General features: G+C 27.6%; 1 protein-coding gene across 3 annotated transcripts in view; it reads left to right on the top strand.

Annotated features, from left to right (window-relative positions):
- The window catches only part of LOC101238067 (uncharacterized), a 174,156-nt gene that overhangs the window by 109,402 nt on the left and 38,818 nt on the right, over nt 1-25,936 (top strand). For all 3 annotated transcript variants that reach the window (XM_065813576.1, XM_065813577.1, XM_065813578.1), the window contains 4 exons: nt 9,817-9,987; nt 12,367-12,473; nt 15,182-15,246; nt 18,362-18,501. In XM_065813576.1, coding sequence (XP_065669648.1) covers nt 9,817-9,987; nt 12,367-12,473; nt 15,182-15,246; nt 18,362-18,501 — 483 coding nt within the window. The remainder of the gene's footprint in view (nt 1-9,816; nt 9,988-12,366; nt 12,474-15,181; nt 15,247-18,361; nt 18,502-25,936) is intronic.

The raw sequence follows: 25,936 nt of genomic DNA, 5'->3' as shown, positions 1-25,936 counted from the left end.
AGTAGCCTCCTCGACTGTTGCGGCCTTCAAAAAGTATAATTGGTAGTTGTATATATTTTTTTAATTTATGATATATAAATTGTTTAAGTATGCATTTTTTATAATAATTGTTATTAAAAAATAAAAAATTGTTTTGTTTTTATAAACAATGACATTCTACAACAACGAAAGTCTCTTTTACAAAATTTTAATATAGTAATAATAATTAAAGTTGATACATTTGAAAAGATAAACAAAATTTCGTCGAAAAAAAAAGACAAATGTTTTATAAAACCATTACAATTAAATAAGTTTGATCTTAAATGCTTTTATATTATCAAAATGCTTTTTAATGAACAAAACACTTCTAATGAATTTTTATAATAATTATTAATAAACTGTTGTTTTTTTTTACTTATATAATAATGTATTTTTTATGATAAATGTATCTTTTGAAACATGTTTTAAAATATCTTTTGAAACATGTTTTAAAAAAATAAACAAAGTACAAATGTTAAAACAAACAATGAAATGGTTTCTTAATGCGTAAATTAAATAGACAAAGCATTTTAGTTTGTTGAGTTTTGTTTTAGTTGGGTTATATACATATATATATATATATTGTTTTGTGTGTGTTTTTGGTTTAGTTAAAAAAAAATTTTTCTTTTCTCTTTCGTTAAGATTTTCTTTTCTTTTTTAGATAAGTTTAATTAAGTTTTTGTAGTGGATTTTTAAATTTTGAAAATATGTCAAAATCCGCGGTCAAATCATCAAAGCAAAATGTAATTTGCCTGGTCATATAAAGACATGCGATTGCATGTCTTCCTGTGAAAGACTATATATATATATATACATATATATATATATATATATATATATATATATATATATATATATATATATATATATATATATATATATATATATATATATATATATATATATATATATAAAATGTTCCTGAATTAAAATTTTGTAATATAAGTTAAACCCAAATTTGTTGTCATAACACTGACATATTACAAAAATTAAAACATGAGTTCAGTGACGCAATCCAGGAAAAAAGTGTTTTTTTTTATCAGCATATTTTCATATAGCATTTTTTCTGGAATTTCAGTTTGATTAGACTAATTTGATTTAGTTGTTGCAGTTTATTTCTTTTGACTATCAGGCAATCATAAAAAATGTCACAAACAACAAAGTTTTATATTTTTCAGATAAAAGTTCAGTTACGCAAGGCTCAGTGATAAAACAAAAGATGCAGCTTTGTTATTTTGTGATAAATTTTAGTTATAGTCAAGTTGAAAATATCATAGAAACAACTTTATCATTCTGAGCATAAAACAATGCAATTTTGATATATCTTTGATTTTTCTTAAATAATTTAAAATTGAACTGAATCCAAGTTCATTTTTTTGAATTGATTTCGCTACGGCAAATTGCATATTTTCATACAAACTATAAACAAACGTTATGGAGAAATTTTGTAACAGATTTATTACATTGCATGAGTGCAGGTTGCAAAATTTGCTGAGTTCAGTTGTGATGTGCTGATGCTTTTCCTTGAATAACTCGTAAACTTCTTTTAGTGTATAATATAAATGAGATGTCAGAATATTGTTTGTTTTTCCGTCTGAAAATTAAATTGGGAAACTTCTTCATTATAAAAAATTGAATTATGAAACTTCTTCGTTATAAAAGTTTTCAACTCCTAAATACCTCTTTCAGAAAGTCCATGCAGCTTTGAGCATGCTGAAGGTGCCCCCGAGTTTTCTTTAAAAGTAGAACTCTTTAATAAATACAAAGAACTTCAGTTCATTTTTCTTTTCAATTTGATAGTGCTTCTAAAAAACTTTTCAATGCCTTCAATGTCCTTTTTGTTGAATGTTTTTAAAAGATGAGATCAGTCTTTTAAATTGATTTGAAAATATTCTTTTTAGAACACGACTTTTTACAGTTTTTAGATTTGCTTTAGCAAAATAAGCTGCTTTTTTATTAGGATTTTTTTTATCAGGACTCTGAGAAACATAATCAGCTTGATATACTGCATAATATTTTTTTCTTACTTCTAATTTGGATTCCATTTCTTACAAATCTACTATTTTTATGAAAATGCAAACGTAATAACTGATAGCACTTTACAATATTAAAATGCAAAATTAATCAACTGAAAACCACAATGAAATCTGAACTTTTGAATTATATTTTGATTTCCTTTAATTATTACCATGTTATTTTTTAAAACTCTAATTATCCCGTTGATGGTTTTAGCAGCAGTTTTTAAACTGTAGTTATAAGTTAATACAATGCTTTTTAACCATTTTGTTTTTCGCAGAGGGATAGCAAATTTATATTATATGATTTCAAAAAAAATATTACCCTAATTTTGTATTGATAACTAAACTGTAAGTTAGTAATGCAACCTCACTTTGGCAGATTTGTATGTGACAAAAAAACACCTGAATTATTTTTCAAGTCCAAAAGTTTTTTCAAGCCATATATTTAACCTCAAAAAACCTTTGGGTCAAATCATTATATTTCAACCAATTTAAAGAAAACCTTGTTTTCTTTAAATTGGTTGAAATATAATGATTTGGAGGAGGAGGGGAGGGGGAGGGGAGGGGGAGGGGAGGGGGTTTGGGGTGGCACCAATCAAATTCTACTAACTTTTAGTAATTTAATTAACTTTTGTTAATTCCCTTTTAAGACCATTAAATTGTATATTTGCTGGAAAATCTCGCACACATTTTTGATAGTTACTATGAAAATTTGAATCTTATGGTAAAAGCATGAAAAGATGCAATAAAGATCTAATGCCTTAACTGTATATTCATTAGAAAATGAATTATGTATTTTTCATGCTAGAAAATGAATGCTTATATCTTTGTAAGCTTTGTAAGTTGGTTGCCCTTCTTCCCCCTTTGATTGGTGCCACCCCAAACCCCCTCCCCCTCCCCTGAGTGAGTGGGGGGGGGGGGGAAAGAGGGGTCCAGACCACAAAAACACCACTGATTATAACCTGATTATACCTATAATAAAATAGAATTTAAAGAAATAATGGTTTCATTTTTGAAATTTATTTAGATATTTAGGTATTAAGTACCTAAATATCTAAATTAATTTAGAGACCTTTATTTGAACCATAATGAAGGTCCTTAAAAAGCTGCCCCCTTTATTTGTGCCCCTATCTACTATAAAGACCAGATCAAGGAGAGGACAACCAACCATATCTTTCCTTTTATTAGGAAATAACTTATAATTAGTTGTACCCTTTACATAGGCCAGTTGACAGATTAGAGGGGCACTGGTTTCTAGTAACATACAACTGTTGATGACTGAAAAATAGGGTAATTTAAAAATGCTGGCATTTTTGGTGTGGATTTGACAAGTTTATAATGTTTGCATTTTCAGATGGTTAGGTCTAATGGTCTTATATGCTGTTAATCTTAGATCAAAACAAAGTGTTAGAAAAATTTACAAGCATCTCAAAATGGCTGAAAATCGGACTTTTTAGGCAAGTGGACATTTTGCTTTTAGATATATTTAAGTTCTAAACTGCAACAAGCTGCCTATATTTTGCCTGTTTATTGCAGACAGTAGTAGCTAATCAGAAAAGCTATCTGTAAAGACTTGTGGATGAACAGAATAATGCTACAGTTAGTTTCATTTTGGCATTTTTAGCAATTTTATGATTTTTTCCAAAGTTGAGGAGGTCATAATTTTTTTCTAATTTAACACAAGTTAATAAAAACCACTTTTTTAAAGAGAGAACTATCCAGAAAATAGTTTTAGAAAAAATGAGACACTTGTTGAAAGTGAGAAAAAAGTTATACAGCTCTAAAGTGGTCTGTTTTGACCATTTGTAAATTGAGGGGGGCCACTGTGTCATGTTTGTAAGGCTATAATTTCCGAACCGTTGTACTTGGAAGTCTGAAAATTCAAATTTAACCTATCTACATGATGCACATAACAATATGTAAAAATCAGGAAAATCAGAGATGGTGCCCCCCAAAGTTTTCTTTAAATTGGTTGAAATATAATGATTTGACCCCTTTATAAACAAAAATATGGATATACTTTATAAAAAATGTCCCAGAAACTTGCCTTCATGTTTTTCAAAAAAGAAAAAGAAAAAATTGATCTACTTGATTAAAATATCTAAGGTGTCTGTCCCTATTTCATTTCTTTTCCTATTGATGTACATAGATGTCTTCCAAATTTTTATAATATTTGGACATAATCTAGGTATCCCACTCAACACTTGCAGTTTTACCATAGCGAACTATAACTATGTTGTACATATTGTACAATATTGAACACATTATGCATAAGAACCATTTTATGGTTTAGTCATTATCTTATTGTTTATAATGCTACATTAGTTAATGTCCATCATCTCCAGAAGCAATGTCCATCATCTCCAGAAGCAACAGATTAAAAATGTTTTTTTTTTGTTTTTTTGTTTTTTGTTTTTTTGTTTTTTGTTTTTTTGTTTTTTTGTTTTTTGTTTTTGTTTTTGTTATTTACCTCCTCAAGGCCGAGAAGGCCACTACAGATGAGGAGGCTACTTAATAGTGGTTATAACCCTCTCTCAACTCTATAACTCCGAAACACGAACCTTGAGGAACAAGGCCGCTGCGCGGAGAAACAAGTTGAGCGCGGTACTACCAAGGACATGGTGGGGATTGAACTCAGAACCTCTCGCTTATGAAGCGAGCGCTTTTACCACTACATCACTACCGCATTTTTTTATTTATGTTTACCACTACATGTTTATGCTTTACCACTACACCACTACCGCATAGTTTTATCTATGTTATTAAATAGTAAACAGTAGAGAAATACTAGTACGGTAGCAATCAAACTATTACCAGGATGTATATTACAATATTATTTACAATATGCATTATTTTGCTGAGAGTAATTTACATTTATGTCGTACACAATGTCACCAATGCTCACCATTGTCATGACATTGTCACTCGTAAGTTGACTTGCGTTTGAACAGATTAAACTATATGTAACATTCTTGCTCCACAACTTGAAGCACATCTTGATAGTGTTCTTCAGTTTTTGATGCTAACAGAAAATCTGAGCTCAGCTTTATACCTCTCTCCACGCTGTTATTGATGATGTTGAGTGATTCAAGGTTTGTAATTGCCGCTTGATAGTCGTTGCGGCTTAACCAATCGAACATGTCTTCATTGAGGAATTAAGTCTCAATTTGTAGTAGTTCAAACGTATACCATCAAGAGTCAGTTCCCACAAGATCAGCAAGAGTTGTTGTACTTGTGATTAATTTTGAAAAGTCAGGCTTTCCAAAGCCGGAACCAAATTAATTCTGTGGCAATTTTAAGTTCGATGCTGGCATAACTGCAAGCAGACTTTACGGCATTTAACATCTGGAACCTTCTTGCTCAAGAGAGCAAGAGTCATACTCATACTACAGAAATGAATGGAAGAGCTTTAAGTCATTCCACAGAGCATCTGTAACCAAACTACAATCCATCCACCATGCACTATAAACCAGGGTCACAAAGTCTCTCACTTTGCTCACCTGTTGCTGTGTTGTAATCGTGCTGCGTGGAAGGTCTGCAATCTGATGCTTGAGAAGACGGATCTTTATTCAAAAAGAACAATTTTAACATCCACCTCGCCTTGTGATTTTGAAACCTTGATTTGAAGATCTTTAAACACGTGAGTAAGAATTACTTCACCAACGTGGTATTGACACCCTGATCAGAGCAGTGCTCATCCTAACAGCATCTGAATTGCAATGCAGGCTGCAGTTAAATGTCCAGTGATTAATGCAGTCATGTTAAATGCCATATTTATGATAGAGCCATTACACTGCCATGAACGCAGGAGTCTAGTGGTCAGCTCAGCAATTATGACCCCAGATTTTCATCAGTTCCTGGTGCATACGATGGTATGCTGAGAAAATTTATCTCATTTGCATTTGGGACAAGAACTGCAAGGCGCTCCTGATTAATATTTTTATTTGTCAGTGATGGCATTTGTTTTGAATCCCAATGCAGAGTTGACAGCTTCGGAGCAACCCATTGCTCCCTGCAATTGTTGCATGGATTTGTCAGCAGTTGAATATGATGTACGGACTTTTGACATGTTGCCTCCAGCCTTGGATATCAGGGTTTCAGTATAAGCTGCTTGATGTGTTCAAGCCTTCCCAGGAAGTGTGTGCGATCGCACGCCTTGATTTGATCCACGTTTAAAGTAATTTTTTTAGACAAACTGACCATGGCAGTTTGCATCTTTTAACTTATAAAGTGGTTCAATAATTTGTGGCAAAAAGCTTATCTACCAAGAGAAAAAAAACAATCCTAAAAAAGAAAACAAAATTGTAACGAAATATCAAGTTTAGTTAAATAAACTAGAAAATTTAATAATTAAAAAAAGGAAATTAAAAAAAAAAAATTTTTTCTAAAATTTTTATACAATTTTTACATTCTTTTTTTTAGAGTTTTTGTTGAAAAAGCTTTATCTTTTATAACGATTTAACAACAATTGAAACTTTTGATATGCAATTTATTCACCATTTTCATCAGTCCATATAATTAAGAAACTGGTTTGCTATGTACACTTGAACTATGAACTATTTTTGTAAATTTTTTTTCTTACATTTATTCGTTTTGTATGTCTTTTTGCTTTTAAAAATGTTTTTGCTATATTTGAGAGTTTTTTCTCAATACTTATATAATAGGAAAATAAGAAAATAAATTGTTATTTATTTGTAAACTATATATTATTTGATTAATAATTTTTGTAATGATGGAATAAGTTAAATAAAAGAATAACATGGCTTCTTTAATAAATGTATTTGCCACATTTGATGCATGTCTAAAATTGTTTCTTTTAAAATGCCCAATTTCCAATATTAATACGAGTTACAAGAGATAATGAACATAACGATTGCTCTGTTTAAAAAAATGCATTTAAAAACTTAAAAAATAGTTTTAAATAGGCTCCTAAATATTTTGTTAAAAAGGTTGTAGGATTATTCAAATTGCACAATTCGGATAATCCTACAAAAGTGCACACTATTTCAATATGGGTATTGAAAACCAAATATTTTATATTTGAACATTTATATTGATGACTTTTTATTATTTTACATTGTTAAACTTGTTAAAAAATAAAAAAATATATTTCACAAATAAATAGTAATTTTTTTGCTTTCCTGTGCATTGATAAAAACAGTAAAGTTTAGCAAAAACATTTAAAAAACAAATTTTAAAATGGTCCTTATTATAGTGCAAATAATATAGTATTTTTTTAATATACTGACTGACAAAAGTCAATAAATTGTATATCAAAAAATGTTTTTGTTTTTGTTATATTCTTATCAGCTTTCTTTCTCGACTTTTATTAATTTTGGCAGTGGAAAATAACAACTTCTTAACAATTTTCTTTTTTTAATATTCCATTTTTTTAGCTTATTTTATTTAGATTTTCTATTTCATATAGTCTTCGGTTCTTTTCTATGAGTATTGCTGTTTTTTTCTCTTTAGTTTCTTATAGCTTTATTTTGCTGCAAATTGTTAAAACGCTTACTATATAAAAATGTGGTCAAGTTGTCTAAAAGAATTACTTTAAGCATGTACAAACAAAGCGTGCGACAGCACGTGCTTCCTGGGAAGGCTTGGTGTTGGTGTCATATTTAGATGAGTTGCTAAGGCAACAAGTTTGGGTCTTTTTATTATATCATGAGGGTTGAAAGCTGGATTTCCAGGTTGACTATTGATACGATGACATGTGCTAGCAGTCTTAACTGGTAAAACATCATTCAGATAAAGTTTGTATTTAGAATCACTGTGGCGGTCACTGTTAATTAGCTCTTCAACCTTGGCATTATCTGCAATCGTAGTAACACTTCTCTATTGCTTCAGTTTCTGACACCGCAACGCCTCTACCTCTAAGCGCTTCTGACGACGCTGAAGTTTTGAAGCTAACACTTTGTCATGTGAACTAAAACTTGCCGCTCAACCAGTTTTCATCGACTGTAAATATGACAAGTCTTCCGGATTTTTTATCAGTTGTTCAGCATTTTGAAGCCACAGTTGAAATGTCTTCGATATACTTCATCTGCAGGACCTTTTTTATAGAAGCTAGTGTTGACCTGTGTGCGGACAGTATCGCTCTAATTTTGTCATTGTCATCAAGCAGCTTTAGCATCTTCTGGCACGCTTTACGATCACTGATCATGGAAATTTTTGCTTTATAGAAGACTGTGATTTTTGTCAGCACCAGCTTAGCCAAATCCCACCGAGTACGGTTTTTGCACATACCACCATCATTAATATAATACCCGATACATCGCAACACTTGCTGACATGTTGGAAGACACGCTCCAGATATTTCCACATCTTCTACCGTAATCTTGTTGCCAAGACCAAATATCACAGATGGCTTCCTTGTACTTTTCTTAGCAGAAGTTTTTGGAGAATGTAGTTCTGATTGTATATCATCAGTGACAGTATCAGAAACATGCATCAGACGTAGCAGCCGTTTGTTGGTCTTCTTCAATAGTTCTAACTGAATTATAGACATCCAAATTATCCATATATATATATATATATATATATATATATATATATATATATATATATATATATATATATATATATATTATATATATATATATATATACATATATATATATATACATATATATATATATATACATATATATATATATATACATATATATATATATATATACATATATATATATATACATATATATACTATATATATATATATATATATATATATATATATATATATATATATATATATATATATATATATATATATATATATATATATATATATATATATATATATATATCAGACCATTTCAAAATTGCATGTAAAAAAAAGAATTTTTGAACTTTATTTGGGTTACCCTTTGATTTGATGTGGTTTGTGGTCAGGAAAATTAGTTCAATTAACTTTACTTTTTAACAGGTCCCTATTATTTTGAAAAAAGAAGTATTTTCATAAGTATGTCATGTTGGGTCTTAAAAGTAGCGAAATTATATAAAAATTAAAAAAAAAATGATAATTTCATACTACAATTATTATTTTAGATTTAATTTAATTAATTGCACAAAAACTATAGTTTTTTAACTAGAAATAAAAAAAGTACATTTTTACAAGTTTTTAATAAAAATAAAAATTTTTTAATTTATTTTTTATAAAACAATTATTATTTTTGAAATTTATATATTATTTTGCTTCTTTTGAGTACCAGGTTGACCTACTTTAAAAGGAACTTTTTTTTTTAATTTTAGGACCCCATTGAAAAGTAAACTTAATTGAGCTATTACTAAATAATGTTTTGAATTTTTAATGATTTCCTTTTTTTCATCAATTAACAACATTTAAACATCGAGCCACTTAATTATTAAAAAATATTTTTTTTGAACTGGTCTAATATATATATATATATATATATATATATATATATATATATATATATATATATATATATATATATATATATATATATATATATATATATATATATATATATATATATATATATATATATATTAAAGTATAAATATATAAAATTAAATCATTTAAAAAAAATATTGGTTAACTTTTAATTTTTAAATATTAGTTCAAAACTTCAAGTTTATGTTTTGCAGTATTTATATTGTTAATTTATAAATAAGAATAAAATGTGTTAATAAAAACACAACTGTTTATGTAAATAGATAAGTTAAGTAATTATTTTGATCAAGTAGATAAAATAAATAATAATATAAAAATTAACTTTTTTTTTCTTTGAAATTCATTTTTTATGTTCAGTTAATGGTGGATTCTCAGAATGGACTGAATGGTCCATTTGTGATAAACCATGTGGTAATGGAACTTCTAAGCGGGTGCGATACTGTAACAATCCTGTACCAGCAATAAATGGTAAAGAATGCAGTGGAGATTTCATCATTACAAGAGATTGTTGGATGAATCCTTGTAAATGTAAGTTTTATAAATTTTTTGTTTAATGAATTTTATTTGCGCAAGTCTATAAGATAATTTTTTTTTTCTTTTTCTATTATAGATAAATGTATTACCGAAGTTATATAAATTTTTATATAAAAAATGTAGGTCAAGTCATATTCTATTACATAATATATCCAGTCAAGTCAGGATCTGAATTTTCTTAACTGTACTTAAGGATTTATGCTTTTTTTACTTGGTGTTGCTTATTGTTTGCTTTTTTTACTTGGTGTTACTATAATTTGCTTAGCACTTCTTTGCTCAATCAACTTTCTCTTTATTCTGTATTGTTTTCCTTCTTTCTAAGATTGCACTTTTTTCAATGTTGTTTCTGATTAAATTGACCATGCTCTTACTCTTTATTCCTCAGTCCATAATGTTTTTGATGGCTGCTTATTGTTATATACTCATCAAACTGAATGGCTTGGCTCTAGTACCACTGATCTAGCTGGCCACCACTTTATAACCACCACTGATCTGGCTGGCCATAAAGCTTATCATTTTTGGTTCTCAATCTTTTTTAGGTAAACTTAATCTCTTATCTTCGCTCCCTAATTTGTTTTTTTGTCTCTGAACCTAGCTTGAACCTAGAAGTTTCTCTTTTTTCTCTGTTAGGTGGTTCAGATCATGCTATGGTCTCACTTAAACTTTTATCTCATCCTTCTTCTATATCAGATTCTTTTTATTTACATTTTATTACACTTTTTGTTACTACTTTAAGGCTAACTGGATTTTGTTTTTAATTTTCTTCATGGTGATTCTTTGACTAATTGTCTTTCTGCTGAAAGTTGTGCCTCGTTTATAAAGAATTCCCTCCTAGAATCAGGCAGATATGAAAGCTTTTATTCATTTTCCTCTGTTTTAAGTCAAGTACCTATGGTTTTCTCCTTTATTCAGACGCTATTTCTTAATTATAATAATATCTTTAACTTTTTTATGAGAACAACTCTCTTGAAAACAAACGCTTTTTTATTGTTGCAAGAAATTGATGTTAAAGATATTGTTTGATACCAAGGTCCATTATTCTCAAATTACTAAATCTCATATTTTGTTTCAGAAATTGGGTTCTAAAGACTTGGAAAGTCAATGTCATTCACATTAATTGGGCTATATTACCATTATATTTCCCTTACACTAGTCTGACCTTATTACCTCTTCCAAAGGTAAAGCAAAACTTTTCCTCTAACTCATCTATTGAATCAAAGGATCATACTTTGTTATCTCAATAAAACAGATTAAGCTTTTGATAAAGTCTGGTATTTATAATTAATATATCATTCCTTTCTAATTGCAGTATTAAAGTTTTCCTCGAAGCCCAACACTCTTTATTTCCAGTAATTTCTGAGTTACTACAAGATTCTTTTTTCTTGTTTCTGTGTTGACGCAGGTAGGCAATGTGAAGCTAATGAAGTCATCTTCATTTATTTTCTAAACTTCTTTTCTTCCTTTAACATTCTTCTGGATCTCTAAGTATTAATAATTAATTTTAATTTCTTTATGATAATCTGAGTCAGCCGTGGTGATTACATCTTTTACAGTTATGCTATTTATTTTGTGTCAATAAAAGTTAAACACTAAGATCATTTTTCACAGTTGCTAGAACTCTCCAGAAGAAAATCTTTTAAAGATTTAATTGAATAACCAATTAAGTGATCAACAGTTTTCAATTTTGTTGTTAGGCCTTAATGAATAAATTCATATAAATTGAATATAACCAATAAAAATGCACCTAATCAGCTATATATATAATTCAGCTATATATATAAAAACCTTAAACTTAATTTTCTAGAGTTTGACACTATACAAAAAATTTTAATAGCTTTTTGATCTTTGAAGTAATTTAAAGTGAATTCTTTTCAAGGTTTTTTTCATTTTCAGAACTATTAGGAAGTTTTTAGAAAATTCTAGATTTTTACTGGATCTGAGATTAAATAATAGATTGTTATATAATTTTTAATAATTAAGATCTTAAATAATAGATTTTTTTTGGATCTTTTAAAACCATCTAAAATGTATGATACAGCACATACACAGATTCAAATTAATGTTTAATTTTAAAATTTCAATATTGATGAGACTAAATAAACTTGTATATAAAATATTGGTGAGACTAAATAAATTTGTGCATAAAATTTGGGTTCAATTAAAAAATTTTTTTTTGTTCTTTGTTAATATTACTTGACTTATAACTTCATCAAATCCAATTAATTTTGTTATCATAAATAATTTATATTAATTAATTCAAATAAATTAGTTTTATTATACTATAACAAATAATTCATTTTTATTAATTCAGTTACCTTATTGTTTTTATTATACTATAATAAATGATTTGTATTATTTGCTTCACTTGTTTAGCTATCAAAGTCAATTTAGTGCAGAGAACTTTAGAAAAATGGATGTGGAAAATGTATAACATCATTTCATATGAGGCTCAAAATTTTACAATAAACTTCAAGAACTCTGTATGACTTTTCAATATACTTATTGTTTTTACATTCTACATAGGGTTGTATCTGTTCTTTTGATGACCCCTTTTTTTTGGTTTTTAGCATTAGTAACAATTTACTTTGTATAAATTTATTTATTTTATACCTTTGGATTTTTTTTTTCTTAAATTTTTATTCCATTTTTCTCTTCAAAAAAACTATCAAAAATTCAAAGAATATTATTTGCTGGTTTTTAAATGTTGTTATGGATGTTTACATATGTTTAACAATTTATATAATTTTTGTTGTTGTTATATGTATTTATTAATTTTTACAAAGTTTTTGTTACTGTTGTTGTTATTTTTAAATTTGTAATAGTTTTATAAATAATTTCAGTATTTAAGTTTTTTTGAATATAAACATAATTTACAATTAAATAGGTTTTGCTTACTTTTTTATTTACTTGGCTTCCAAACCTAGCACCTAGGCCTTTTAACAAATAACCTCTAAAAACCCTAATCTCTAAATTGTGACTATAATTTTTTGTTTTATTTTAACTGTTGTCATATGGACAAAATGTCTATGTGCCAACACTTGAAATAGATTTAAAGAAATATTGCACAATTAGAATTATTCAATTAGTCAAAATTATTTTTTGACTAATTCAATTTACCAAGCTTTTAAAACAAAAATATTTGTTTACACCAACTTCTAAGTCTATATAAGTCTATATAAATCTATAAAGTGTATATAAAAGATTATCTTATCATAATATATAATATCATTTCATACACACACACACACACACACACACACACACACACACACACACACACACACACACACACACACACACACACACACACACACACACATATATATATATACATATACATATATATATATATATATATATATATATATATATATATATATATATATATATATATATATATATATATATATATATATATGTAAATATATATATATACATATATATATATATATATATATATATATATATATATATATATATATATATATATATATATATATATATATATATATATACAGTTGTGGCCATTGAAATCCGACCACCAGTATCATTTTACTTAAAACTAGTTTAATGTAGTAATAAACAATTGTATTATAGCAATAAAAGAATAACAGTAACAATTAATGATTATAATGTAACATATCGTACATATTCAATGTTTTTAATATTTAGTGGCACCACCATGTGCTTTTAAGACTGCATTAATGCGATCTGGCATTGAATCCACGAGAGCCACGACAATATTTTGGCGTTATTTCAGTAATCCAAGCTTGACGAATTTTGTGCGCTAGATCGTCCAGTGATGTAGGATTAGTTCTGGATACTGCTGACTTTAACTTGACCCAGCAATTTTCGATTGGGTTCAAGTCTGGGGATGATCCCGGCCAAGGACCCAGAACCTGAATGTTGTGATCCTCTAACCAAGATTTTACAAGACTAGATTGGTGACACGGTGCACCATCATGCTGGAATATTTTGCAACGACGAATTTCCATCAAATTTGGAACCTTTTCTTGAAGGATTTTTAGATATTGTTGGGAGTTAACAGTCTGTCCCTTCTGCATTAAATAAATACCACATCGACCAGATGAAGCTATTGCGCCCCACACCATAATTGAAGGACATTGCTTGACAGCTGGTACGGTATACCTTGTATTAAAACGCTGATTAGGTGGGCGACGAACTAATGACTTATGCGGAGCGAATTGCTTTATTTGTGTCTCGTCGCTAAACATTACCTGGCGCCATTTGGTTATTGACCAGTGTCTGTGAGCCCTACAAAATGCGATCCTATCACGGATGTTCTTTAAAGACAGTCGCGGTTTGAGGGCTGGACAACAAGAACGTAGACATGCATCTTTCAATAAACGTCTTTTAATTGTTCGAGTGCTGACTGTAACGTCATTAGGTAGATCTGCCCTGATTTGTGTGCTGGATATTGTTGGATCTCTCACAGCAGCCCTGCGTATCATATTGTCTGTTTGTTTGCTAGTAATTCTAGCTTTACCAAAACGTTTTCTGGGCGCAGTGGATCCCGTGTCTTTGATTAGTTGTATAATATCATGAACAGTAGATTTTGGCATTCGCAATTTTGCTGATATCTGACGCTCACTTGCACCATCCTCCCATAAAAGTTTAATATTAGCACGAAGACCTTCCTTCGTAGTCATAATTAAATTGTGACAGTTAAATGATAATCCATACCCTACAATGAGATATATAGCTTAATAAATTTTACAGTGCAATAAAATAAACGCTAATGTGATTGGCTAAAAGCTAATTAACTAATCATTGATGTCAGGGAAGAAAATAAATTGATTATTCGCATGCATAGACTGTTTTTCTTTATATTCAGCAGTGGTCGGATTTCAATGGCCATAACTGTATATATATATATATATATATATAAATATATATATATATATATATATATATATATATATATATATATATATATATATATATATATATATATATATATATAATAATAATAATATTTCCCTATTTAAATATATATATATATATAATAATAATATATATATATTATTATATATATTTATATAATAATATATATATATATATATATGTATATATATATATATATATACATATATATATATATATATATATTATTATATAATAAGTATGTTTTGAATTTATTTTGAAACTTGTAAACTTTTTGTTCTAGGTTCAATCTTGCTTTAATCAAAATGATTTAAAAGGATTAACCAATATTATTGTAAATAAGCTTGAGTATGTTTTTTTTTTTGTTTGTTTTTTTTTGTTAATTTATAGTGTTGTTACTTGGTTATCTCATTCTATTGTATTTTTTTATTATTATTGAAAATCATTTGTTTTGTATCCATGTATTTAAAAATAGTTTTAAATTACATTTTTTCAAAAAATTCAAAAAATACATTTAAATTATTATATTAATAATTATTAAATAAAAATAATTTTAAATATATTCTATTTTGTAGATTACTTTTAAAATTATTGGTGTATTTATACATAGTTATATATATATATATATATATATATATATATATATATAAATATATATATATATATATATGTGTGTGTGTGTGTGTATATATATATATATATGTGTGTGTGTTTATATATATGTGTGTGTTTACATATATGTGTGTGTTTATATATATATATATATATATATATATATATATATATATATATATATATATATATATATATATATATATATATATATATATATATATATATATATATATATATATATATATATACTTATATACTCAGCAAAATTTCCATATATTTATTGCTGATTTTACACAGAATATATTTATAAAATTAACCACAAAATATCTTTACTAAACCTATTGCAAATAAATGGGTTTATGACATTTTTATGTGTTTCAGAAACAATTGAAGCTAAGTTTTCCAGAATGATTTTCTAATATTGGTATTTTAAAATATTGCAAATTTTCCATAGTTCTATCAATTTGTTTTGAACACTTAATAAGTGTTGATTAAAGTTTGAGTAAGATTTTTATTTGTTTGTTCTATTTGGAAGTTTTGTGTATTTTTAATTAACATTTGTTTAATTAGTACAAGGTTGTTGAATAAGGAAGAAAAAGGAAAAATTGTTGCTTACAAATATATGTGCTTGTCTAATCAACAAACTGCAAAAAAAAAAATCAAAATCCATGCAGTGAATACTTTTATAAACTTAGGTGAAAATTACAATAAAAATCAATTTACGGGTAGAAATAAAAAAATAACCAGAAGACAACATTCTTCCATTTTGCAATAGTAAGACAAATAAGGAACTAAAGTGGTATTACCTGTGACCACAAGATGTGTCCAACAATTTTTTTCTAAATCAGGACTATTCCAGTGGAAAAAAATAACAAAACCACCATTGACAAAAAAAAATTGCAAGATGTAAGTTTGCCAGGAATTACATGACATGGGATGCAGAATGGGAAATGTTATTTTTTGCAACAAAAAAAAGTTTAACTTAGATGGGCCTGATGGCTTTAAGTATTATTGGCATGATTTGACAAAAAAAAATGGATTGCTATGAATCCTAACTTTGGAGGAGGACCGTTATGGTATGGGCTGCATTTTGTTTCCAATATGTTTTATTACAACAAAATAATAAATTTAGATGTTTTAATTGAGTTTAGTGTTTTACCTTGAATGATTGGTTACCTTGATGAAAATAGTGGTTCCAGGAATGTACTGGGAATACAAAAATGTACTAGGAATGTAAAAATGTACTGAATAGTGATGCCTCCTCAACTTGAGTAAAAATCAAGTGAGACACATTTCTGTGTATTGCAGGATGTTGAAATGTTCCAAGACATTCTTTCAAATCAGTTTCCTCTCCTTTTCTGGTTTCTGGAAATTGTAACAACTGACACAGTTCATCCCAGTATCGGATATTTTTTCCTGAAAACCTGAAATTAATGTAATTATATAAGCTATTGTTTGTTGTATGCTCTGTAATTTCTCACAGTTTCATTAAATTGCTTATACAACAATTTGGTAAAGTTTCATAATTACACCTTCAGTACTTTTGTCTAAAAAAGCTTTTTCATGCTAACTTTTTTTTCACATTTTTGGGATTATTTTTAATATGATTTACTGCAAAAGGTAAAATAGTTATATATGCCTGTACCATACTTAAATGGAAAAAAAGATAAGATTCATTGGCTATCCCTGTAACTTAGACATAGACATCCAAAAAACTTTTCTAGCTTCTGTCCCTATTCACTTTACTGTCCCTATTCACCCATTTTATGGTAAAAGAATTTTTAAAAATGTTGTAATAAATTAAATATATTAGAGGATTTTACCAATTGATTATCACTAAGTTATAGACATGCCTGCATAGTTGTATTATAACCTTGATCAATTTATCAAATCACTTTAGAGGTAAGATTATCTGAAAGATTATTAATATAAATCAGAAACAAGACTGGACCGAGAATGGAACCTTGTTTTACCCCAGAAACTAGTGTAAATTAAGTCTTGTCTTTAAAGAACAACTTTAATACTTATTTAGTAATCTAGCTAACAATGTAAATAGTTTTTTAAATCTAAATATATAATATATTTTAAAAATGACAAGTGAATAACCTTGGACTAATTGTTAAATTTTTCCATTTGTTATCACTTTCTATATAGATATTATTTTCTAATATGGGATCATCCATAAATTACGTAACGCAAAATTTCATAATAAGCAAAACAAAATAAGATCAAAAGTTTTCCCTCACAGAGTCTTAATTTAAATAAATAATCTAAAAAGGAAATTACTTTAAATGAAAATCGCTGCGTAAAAGAATTTAATATCTCCTACTTTTGTTTTTAAAATATTTTTTGTGTTGCTTAATTTATGGGCGATACCTATACAGGGATTATTTTTTTCTTGATATTTCCGGAATTCCAGATATTTTTCTCAACTTAGTTATTCTGGATATCCAAAATGTTTTCCATACAAGTTTAGGTGTATACTTTTGTAATATACTTCTTTGTTAAGCTTTTTCACTCATCACTCATACAAAACTAAGTAAAGTTTGAAAAAAAATTAAAAAAAATTCAGCTAAAAGCAAAATTAAGAGAGAAATATATTTCGGATTATTTCCGGATATTTTACACAAATAATTTTCCAAATTTTTAAAATATAGTCTAGATGATCTATGAATATAGAAAACAATTTTAGGTATCATAAAGAAATAATAATGGTCCAGACTAACAGGTACAGAGTTTAAATTCTAACATATTCTTAGCAGCTACTTTGTAAATATGTGGAAAAAAGTTTTTTTAAAAAGTAGGATATTAATTTATTTAACTGTTTTTTTTTTTTTTTTTTTTGTAGGATGGGTAGTGTGATTGTAAATTATACTTTAAAGTTTCAATATTTGTATGGTCAAATAGTTGAATATCTTGATCTAATAAATTCTACAAAAAAGCTAATGAACATAGCTATATCAAGTACACAATATTATTCAAATGATGGTATGTTACGATTAATAAATAGGTTTATATGTAGATTCTGATATTTTGTTCCCAATGTTGTATGCAGTTGATTTTTTTAATCTTATATAATTTCTGATTTTTGACATAGTTCCTTGTAATTAATATTGTTTTTTTATTCTATATGGTTTCTGATATTATATAAAGTTTCTGATATTATATAAAGTTTCTGATATTATATAAAGTTTCTGATATTTTATAAAGTTCCTGTTATTTTATGTTAACTCTTTTATTTTAAATTGTTTCTGATACTAGCTGATTGGACCCGTATAATACGGGTCTTTGTAAAATATGGGTCTTTGTAAGTCTATTCCACACCAACCTTTTCTATACTTTTTCTTTATATATATATACCCTATATCCTCTCTGGACCTATAAAATATGGGTCTTTACCAAACCTACCTATTTCTATTTTTATCTATTCCACATCGATCATTTTTATACCTATTCATTGTTTACTTATTTTTAAGTAAAATGATTCATATTGAAAATGCGTTAAAACCAAAAAAACTAACATGCGCACCTTTTCCGCATACCAAGAGCTTAAAAGAAATTTATAATTTCTTTTAAGCTCTTGGTATGCGGAAAAGGTTTGTTTTTCTGCTAAACACATATCATTAATAGCTAAGTGGTTTAGTGCGCTGTTGTCAGGTTGTTCTGGGGGATTTAAGACCACCCCTTAGCATTAATACATTTTGAATTTTTTTTAATCTCAGTGTATTTATAGCAAAAAAATTTTTATAGTATATATCTATAGTAATTATAGCAATAATTATAGCAAAAAACAAAATAAAATAGCAAAAATGTTTTTGAATTGTTAAAATGAAGTTCAAAAGTTTTCTCATTTTTATAGATTTATTATACACGATTGTTCCATATGCTGCCTGAAAACTCAACATATGCTAAAGACGTTTACACTTACAGACGTTTGTACATAACACTATACAAAGGGCAGAACTAAGTCGATCTTAGACCATTAAAAACTATAGACTATAAAACGTTAATCCAAAAGTTAAGCCAAAAAAGTTCTGCACAGTGACGTCAGTTTGTGGGAAAAAAACTATTATACGTCAAGTTTGATTAAATTTTATTATGGTGCATACAATTGCACAAAAAAGACTGGTGGAAATATATAATTTCATCGATAAGAGTTTTTATTTATTAGAATAGCAATAAATAAATAGTTTTAAAGAAATAACATAGTAGTTACTATATTTATTTTTTATTAGAATCTCATAAAAATATATTCTATATATTTTTAATAAAAGGATTTTTCTTAAAAAATTTAAATGAAATTTTAAAATAAATAAAATAAAATTAATTAAATTAATTAATTTAGATAAAATTAAAGTAAATTAAATAAAAATTTAAATAAAATTTCTAAATTTTAAAGTAAAAGTAAATCTGTAAAATTTGATATGATTTTTAATAATTTACATAACTTGAAGTTTACATGTTAGATATTTGCATAGAATTTTGTTCACATAGATAAAATATGAATCATTACGGATTGTGGTTTCAAAAAAATAGATTTTGTAAAATAAAAGATATTTTTATTTACACGTTTATTTACAAATTAAAAAAAAAAAAAACAATTTTCGATAGTTTTCGATTCTATTCGAATCTATTTTGAACAAACATCTGATTAATCTAAAAAAAGTAATTGAACTAAAAGGAAAAAATACACGACATGGGTTACCTTGAAAACAATTTATTTATACATAAAAACAAAACAAAATGAATAAAGAAAAGTTTTATATACAAAAAAAATTTAACTATGTCAGCTTCATTAACTATCAATTGGTAGATTAACCAACTAGAAAAATGCCAATTGTAGATGTAGCTTATTATTTTCCCACCGCTCCCTCTCCCCATATTGTACTTTCTACAGGATCCACACTCCTTATTTAAAAAAAGGAGGGGGTTGAGCTTTCGCCCTAAATTTGGGCCCACACCTTTTTTGCCTTATGAGATGTGGGCCTTTTATTTGTTCTGAAATATGTTGAAAAAGCACTGTAATGGAAAAAAAGCTATGATATAATAAAAGAAATAAAAACATTACATATTAATACTACAAACCAATTTACCTGTTGCTGATGTTTTTTCTAGAGGAAAAGACACTTACTGCAAAAACAATTACACAAAATAACAAAAATATAAAAGCTATCAGTGCAAACAAATTTTGTAATGTGACCAAAAAGTAAAATTATTTTTACTTTGATTGCAACAAACTAACTTCTTTTTAAACTATTAGCTAATGATCAGCATATTAAACTTTAAACAATTAAAGGTTACTAAGTAAAAACCATCTTTTAACACAAAGTAAATTTATGATAGTAGAGCAATAAAGGAGAACTAAAGAAATAAACAAAAAAAACTCTACAATCATGAGATAATAAAGGTAAAGTCATAAAAATAAACAACAACAAAAAAATTAAAAAAAAAAAATATAGTAAAATGTTTATTTCTATTAAAAATGTGATCCTTTTAATTAAAAACAATTATGTTTTCATGAACAGATAAGGACACATCAATAAAGTACGTACACAGTGAAAAATTGATTTTTAAATGCTTTTACATTGTAAATACTTATAAGATACCCCTAATTCAGTAGTAATTGTCAATTATTATGAAAATTATTAACTGCAATTTGAAGTATTCACAGAATCTTAATGGACAATAAAATATTCTTTTGACATGGAGACTCATAAATACCGTCACAGCAACAAATCGTTTTAATATTTTGCATGTTCTGCTGACTAAAATTTTGATAGTGTTTAGTGTAAAAACAGAATGTAAATCTTTTCAGCAAAATTTTTTTATAAACATTACTTAATATTAAAAAAAAAGGAAACAAATTGGTATTTTTATACAAATTTATTTATTTACAAACAAAATTTAACAAAAAAAATCAATAGAAATATTAAACTAAAAGCATTCAACAATATCTTCTATTTGTAAATGTAGTTAAGTATTTTACCCTTCCCACTCTAACTCCACCACTTCCCTTTCGGTAAAGGTAATCCCTTCCTCTTTAATGAAATAAAGGAAATCTTTTTCCCTATTCTGGCCCACACCCTGTGTGCACTATAGGGTGTGGGTTCTTATAAACTTATCAACAGCGTACAAACGCTTTATAAAATAAACCTAAAAATAAAAAAAAGTAACAATTGAAATAGTTGAACTGTAAAAACCACAAATCATTTATTTACCAGTTACGGGTAGTGCAGCAACTACTGTTGCTGGGATTGCTAGGACTTTATTGGCTGTAATGAATATTAAAAAATACAGGTAATCAAATTGAAAATTAAAAACATTTTAAACCAATCAAACCATTAATAATATATTTCATAAAATAGAATAACATAATTATATTAGAAAATATTAAATTTTTTCTAAATCAATTTTAAAGATGAAGATAAACTAGAAATTAAAACCAATAATATGTGATAAGCTGTGGCACTAAAATTGAAATAACAAAATATTTTTATTCTATTTTAAACATTTTGTACAAAAAAATTTGTTGAATTAAGAACTAAAAAAAAAAACAAATGTCAATTTTTGAAGAAGAAAATTTAACTTTATAAAATCTAACCTGAATATCACTTTACTAAATAATCAGATTCATATAAAACATACTTTATAAGACAATAACACTTTACTAAATAATCAGATTCATATAAAACATGATTGAATATCTAACATCAAATTATTTAAAACCAATAAAAAAAAATAACAACTTACTTATATTTAAAATGAGGTCATCTTTAGCTTCTATAAAATTAATTAGCCTGTCAAGATACAATTTCAATAAATCACCTACAAAGCAGAATGTGTTTGCACTTTTGGAGAATACTTTTGTAAGAGAGAACACTTTTGGAGGACACTTATAAGAGGAGTTTTGTGAGAAATAACTTAAGGAATGGAAGCAGGAGTGATTTTGATGTTTAATAGTAGATGAAACTGTTTTTTGGTATGACAGAAAGAATGTGATCATTAGATTCAAAAGATGAATTAGAGGAAAAGTTCTTTGCAAATAGTTCCACCTTATCTTTAGAAGAAATAAGATCATTTAGATGTAATAAGATTAGACTCATGTATGAGAGATAAAATGTTAAATATGCTCTTGTTAATGACAATGTTAAAGCTTTACCAGAACCTAATATTTGATATAAGTACAAGATTTAGTGTGAAGAGAGCAAGAAAAGCATCTATGTCTGAATTCAGGTAATTATATAGGAGGCAAAATTTTTAGTAGAGATAAAGACATTTGATGTAAAATTACAAAAAAAAGTTTTATTAAGATCATAGTTTTACGTAGAAATTTATGTATAAACTATTAAGTTAATTGACAAAAGTAATTAAATTTTATCAATTTTTTAAAAACCACAAAAATACAAATTAAAGGGCTAAAATTATTTTTAATAAAAATATAAACATTTAGAATGTTTTTTTGTTGTTTTTTTTAAATGCTTTTGTTATTTAATTTATTTGTTTTCTTTAACTGTTTTTTCATTTTTGTTTTATTGACTAATTCATTTTGTGATTAATGCAACAGAGTTTACATTGACTGACATATAGGTAGACTATATATATATTGATTGAAAATTAGGTTAAACATGCAAGGAGGGCCGCTACATCAACAGAGAGTTTTGGTTCAGCAGACAATCTATTTTTTTAAGCTTTTTTTCTTTTTTTCCGATCTTTGATATTTTTTTTTTAAATAAATATAAAGTTTACATTTTATGGGGAAAATTAAAAACGACCTACCAATGATATACACACACACACACATGCACACACAGATATATATATATATATATATATATATATATATATATATATATATATATATATATATATATATATATATATATATATATATATATATATATATATATATATAAAAGGAATGGTGTTCTATTAGTTGTATCAAGAAAATAAACAATTTTTTTTGGATGAGTTCTTGAGGTTCCTCTAGGACCAAACAATCTTTATCAATCTTTCAAGTTAGTGAAATTTGTTTTTTAGATGTAAGCCTATATTCTGCTTTTAAAAATAATATTTTTTTTTTTTCAAAAAGAGTACCGTAAAATGGGGTGAATAGAAACAAAACTTCATTTTTATATATATAGTAATTTATTTCCTACATAACTATGGTCAAATAGTGGCAACTATTTTTTTTTTTTAAATTGGTACACTTTAGGCTAAAAGGGAATTAATGGTTTGTTTGGGTGGCAGCACTGGTTCCTATTTGTTTGCCTTCTTGAATGTTGCACGTGATTCATGCTGTTTTTTCATCTACTTTGAACTTTCCAGGTCAGTCAGAATGTGTACTGTTCATAGAAGTAAATAGTTGTTCAAAACATAGATTAACTATCCATATAAAAGATTAAGGCTTACTTTAGGCTTTAACTTTAACAATATTATTTCAGAAATTATTCATATTGATTACGTTAGATTTTCAGATTTCGTGGGGTGAATAGAAACACATATTTTTTAGTGTTTCTATTCACCCCACAAAAAAAATTTAATACTAAATCACACTTATACAATATAAAATACATATTATGTGTTATATACATATATACTTAACTGACACAGCTGTTTTATTTCAGAACCCTGTAAAATGCCAAGGAAGTACAAACACGTGGTGGCTACAAAAAGCACGATCCAAAAACAATCGAAAAAGCAATTTCTGATATACAGAATGGATTAAGCCTTCGAAAGTATGCAAAAAACATGGTTTGCATGTTTTGTGTTCTTTATTGACATTTGAAAAGAGGTCCAAATTTGAAGAAACATGGCGGTCAGACAGCATTATCTCTTGAAGAAGAACAGCTGTTTGTTGATATTAAGATATGTGGCGAATGGGGTTATCCCATTGACACTACAACTCTACGACTCCTTGTAAAAGACTTTTTAGACTGGAGAGGGAAAGAAGTTAAGAGGTTTAAAGATAACCTCCCCGGCCGTGACTTTGTGGAATCATTTATAAAACGTCATAAGAAACAACTGGCTGTGAGAATGTGTCAGAATATTAAACGCTCAAAGGCTGGTGTAACACCAGAAACAATTAGCAACTATTTTGATGAACTGACAAATGAATTAAAGGATTTGCCTTTATCTAATATCGTAAACTACGATGAGACGAACCTAAGTGATGACCCTGGTAAGCGAAAGGTCATTATACGTAGAGGGACAAAATATCCAGAAAGAGTCATAAACTCATCAAAGTCATCTACGTCTGTGATGTTTGCAGCCGCTGCTGATGGAACTTTTTTACAACCTTACGTTGTGTATAAGGCTATGCACTTGTACCAAAGCTGGACAGAAGGTGGGCCAAAAAACGCCAGGTACAATCGAACAAAGTCTGGCTGATTCGATTCCTTTTGCTTTGAAGATTGGGTACTGACAGTTGCTCTTCCGTACCTGAAAAACAAAACGGGTCGAAAAATTCTGATTGGGGACAATTTGTCTTCCCACTTATCAATGGAATCTGTGAAGTTGTGTAAAGACAATGATATCAATTTTATTTTTCTCCCAGCTAACTCCACCCAACTCACACAACCTCTATACGTAGCCTTTTTTCGCCCATTGAAATCAACATGGCTGCAGATTCTTGAAGAGTGGAAAAAGGGCTCAGGAAGGGCAGAAGCAACTGTTCCTAAGGACAAATTTCCCGGGTTATTGAAAAAGTTGTGTGATTCATTGAAGGAAGAAAATGTGATCAGCAGTTTTAAGAAGTGCGGTATAGCGCCTCTAAACAGGAACAAAGTGCTGTCTATGCTTCCAAAAATCATTGATGATGAGGAAAATCAGAATCCAGAAAACATTCAAAAGAACACTGAAGCTGTTGACAGGAGTTTCCAAGAGCTCCTTCAGAGTCTGCGTCATGATCAGACTCCTAAGATAAGGCAAAAAAGGACCAAAGTAAATGTGAAACCTGGCAAAAGTATCGGTGTTGAGGACTTCGTTGCGGACGATGAGATTCCCCAAACTTCATGTTCTACTGGCCAAAACCCAGGTACCTCAGGTACTAAACAGGTTCAGCCAAAGAAAAGCCGAAAGCGTGTGGAGATATCATCAGAAGATGAAGAGGACTATTCCAATTTGTTTTCTTACCGTAGGGCACATTTTATGTAACTTCTTTTGTTTATGCACTCAAATAAATCATTATGTTGAGAAATAAATTTATTTGTATTCATTTATTGACCAAAAATCCATATTTGTCTGTTTCAATTCACCCTAAATTTGTTTCAATAGAACCCACATGAAATTAAAGTACTTTTTCTATTCACCCCCATCTGCGGGGTGAATAGAAACACCATGTTTTTATTTGTTTTCATTAAAATGAAATAAGATACAAAAATGGAAATACCATAAAAAAATAGGTCTAACAGAGACCTGTATTTGG

This window comes from Hydra vulgaris, chromosome 12 (assembly GCF_038396675.1).
Source record: "Hydra vulgaris chromosome 12, alternate assembly HydraT2T_AEP".
Classification (NCBI taxonomy): domain Eukaryota; kingdom Metazoa; phylum Cnidaria; class Hydrozoa; order Anthoathecata; family Hydridae; genus Hydra; species Hydra vulgaris.
This window is presented reverse-complemented; position numbering and strand designations above follow the sequence as displayed.